General features: G+C 53.7%; 1 protein-coding gene across 1 annotated transcript in view; it reads right to left on the bottom strand.

The window, feature by feature from the left end:
* The window catches only part of RASSF4 (Ras association (RalGDS/AF-6) domain family member 4), a 27,906-nt gene that overhangs the window by 5,157 nt on the left and 21,316 nt on the right, over positions 1–1,433 (bottom strand). The window contains 2 exon segments of the mRNA XM_008585558.1: positions 834–885; positions 1,173–1,274. Coding sequence (XP_008583780.1) covers positions 834–885; positions 1,173–1,274 — 154 coding nt within the window.

The raw sequence follows: 1,433 nt of genomic DNA on the forward strand, positions 1-1,433 counted from the left end.
CCAGACCCTCACGAACCCAGAAACTACACCAGAGAAGTCTAGATGACAAATCTTGCTGAAACTTGCCCTGTCTTCCCTTAGTCCCCCAAGCACTGACCTCACCATTTGCCACCCTAGAAGCTCAAAGCCCGTTTCCTTTGCCTTGCCACTCTAAAAGTTTATTGTTCTTTTGTTAAGATGCTGTACAAGCCCAAGTTCCAGCCACCCCGTGAGCTACTCATTCCTGGGTGTTCCTGTGGGAGCACGATGCACATGTTAATCAACCTCTTTTTCTCCTGTTAATGTGTCTTTTGTCAGTATAATTTATAAGGCCCCAGCCAAGGAACCTAGGATGGATAGAGGGAAAAGATTTTTTTCCTCCCCTACAGTATCATTTAGCCAAAGCCCAACTCTGAGATAAATGGGAATTGTAGGGGTGAGAGAGGGGACAGGGAGATGGGGAGACCAGGGCCACTCGGTTACCAGACTGTGCTGCACAGAGAGGGACCTGCAGGCTCTGCAGCTGCAGTTCCACCTCACAGTCCCCACATGGATCCCCCATCCCTCTTGACTGAGTAACAACCTAGACTCATTCATTTTACTTAGAAGGGGTTGGGGCTTCCCACACAGTTTTGGTGGGATTCTGAGAGAGATGGTGAATGGGCTTGGGTTTGGGCTGGGGAGGAACATTTGTGATGGGAGGCACAGCATGTCCCAAGGTGAGGAGTACTGCCTGCCCCGAGCCCACCAGGAAGCCAGTCCAGGGCCCATCAGGGAAGGAGCACAGGTGGGAGCTTGCTGGATGGACAGGGATGTTTTGTTTTTATGATCTGGGTGCCGAGGCAGACACTTACCTCCAGACTCGTGAACGATGTAGAGTGCAAACTCACTGGGGCTGTCTTCCACCTGCGCAGGCAGTCACAGGAAGTCAGACCACAGCTTTTTGAGATGAGAGGGAACAGAGAGGGTCCCCTGGCAGTAACCACGCCCCCAATGCTATGCAAGGAGTCCCCAAGGGCCCTCCCCTCTTTCTGCCTAAACCCCAGAGTCACCAGCCAGCTCAGCAGAGGAATCTTGCAAGACCTTCTACCCAGGAGCCACGGTCTGCTTTCCCAGACATTCCAGCCCTTCCCCCACAACAAAACAGCAAGCCACCAGCATCCTGGGGCAAGGCCGCTCATGGCTAGACTTACTCTGAACTTGTTCAGCAGCAAGGTGAGCACTTGCAGGGTAGTCATGGTGCTGTTGACCCTCACGTTGGTCACAGACCCATAGGCAGGAGTAAACACGGAGGTCTGTGGGGGGAGGGGGCCAATTCAGGGCAAGCCCAGAGCAGACATGGGGCTGACATCACACAGGCCAGAAGTGCTGGGTGGACTGAGCAGCAGGTGATCCTGGGCTCTGGGAAGGCCTGTGTCTGTCCATTCACACAGACTCACATGCAAGCTGCTTGT

The sequence above is a fragment of the Galeopterus variegatus genome, unplaced genomic scaffold, assembly GCF_000696425.1.
Source record: "Galeopterus variegatus unplaced genomic scaffold, G_variegatus-3.0.2 Scaffold3617, whole genome shotgun sequence".
NCBI lineage: Eukaryota > Metazoa > Chordata > Mammalia > Dermoptera > Cynocephalidae > Galeopterus > Galeopterus variegatus.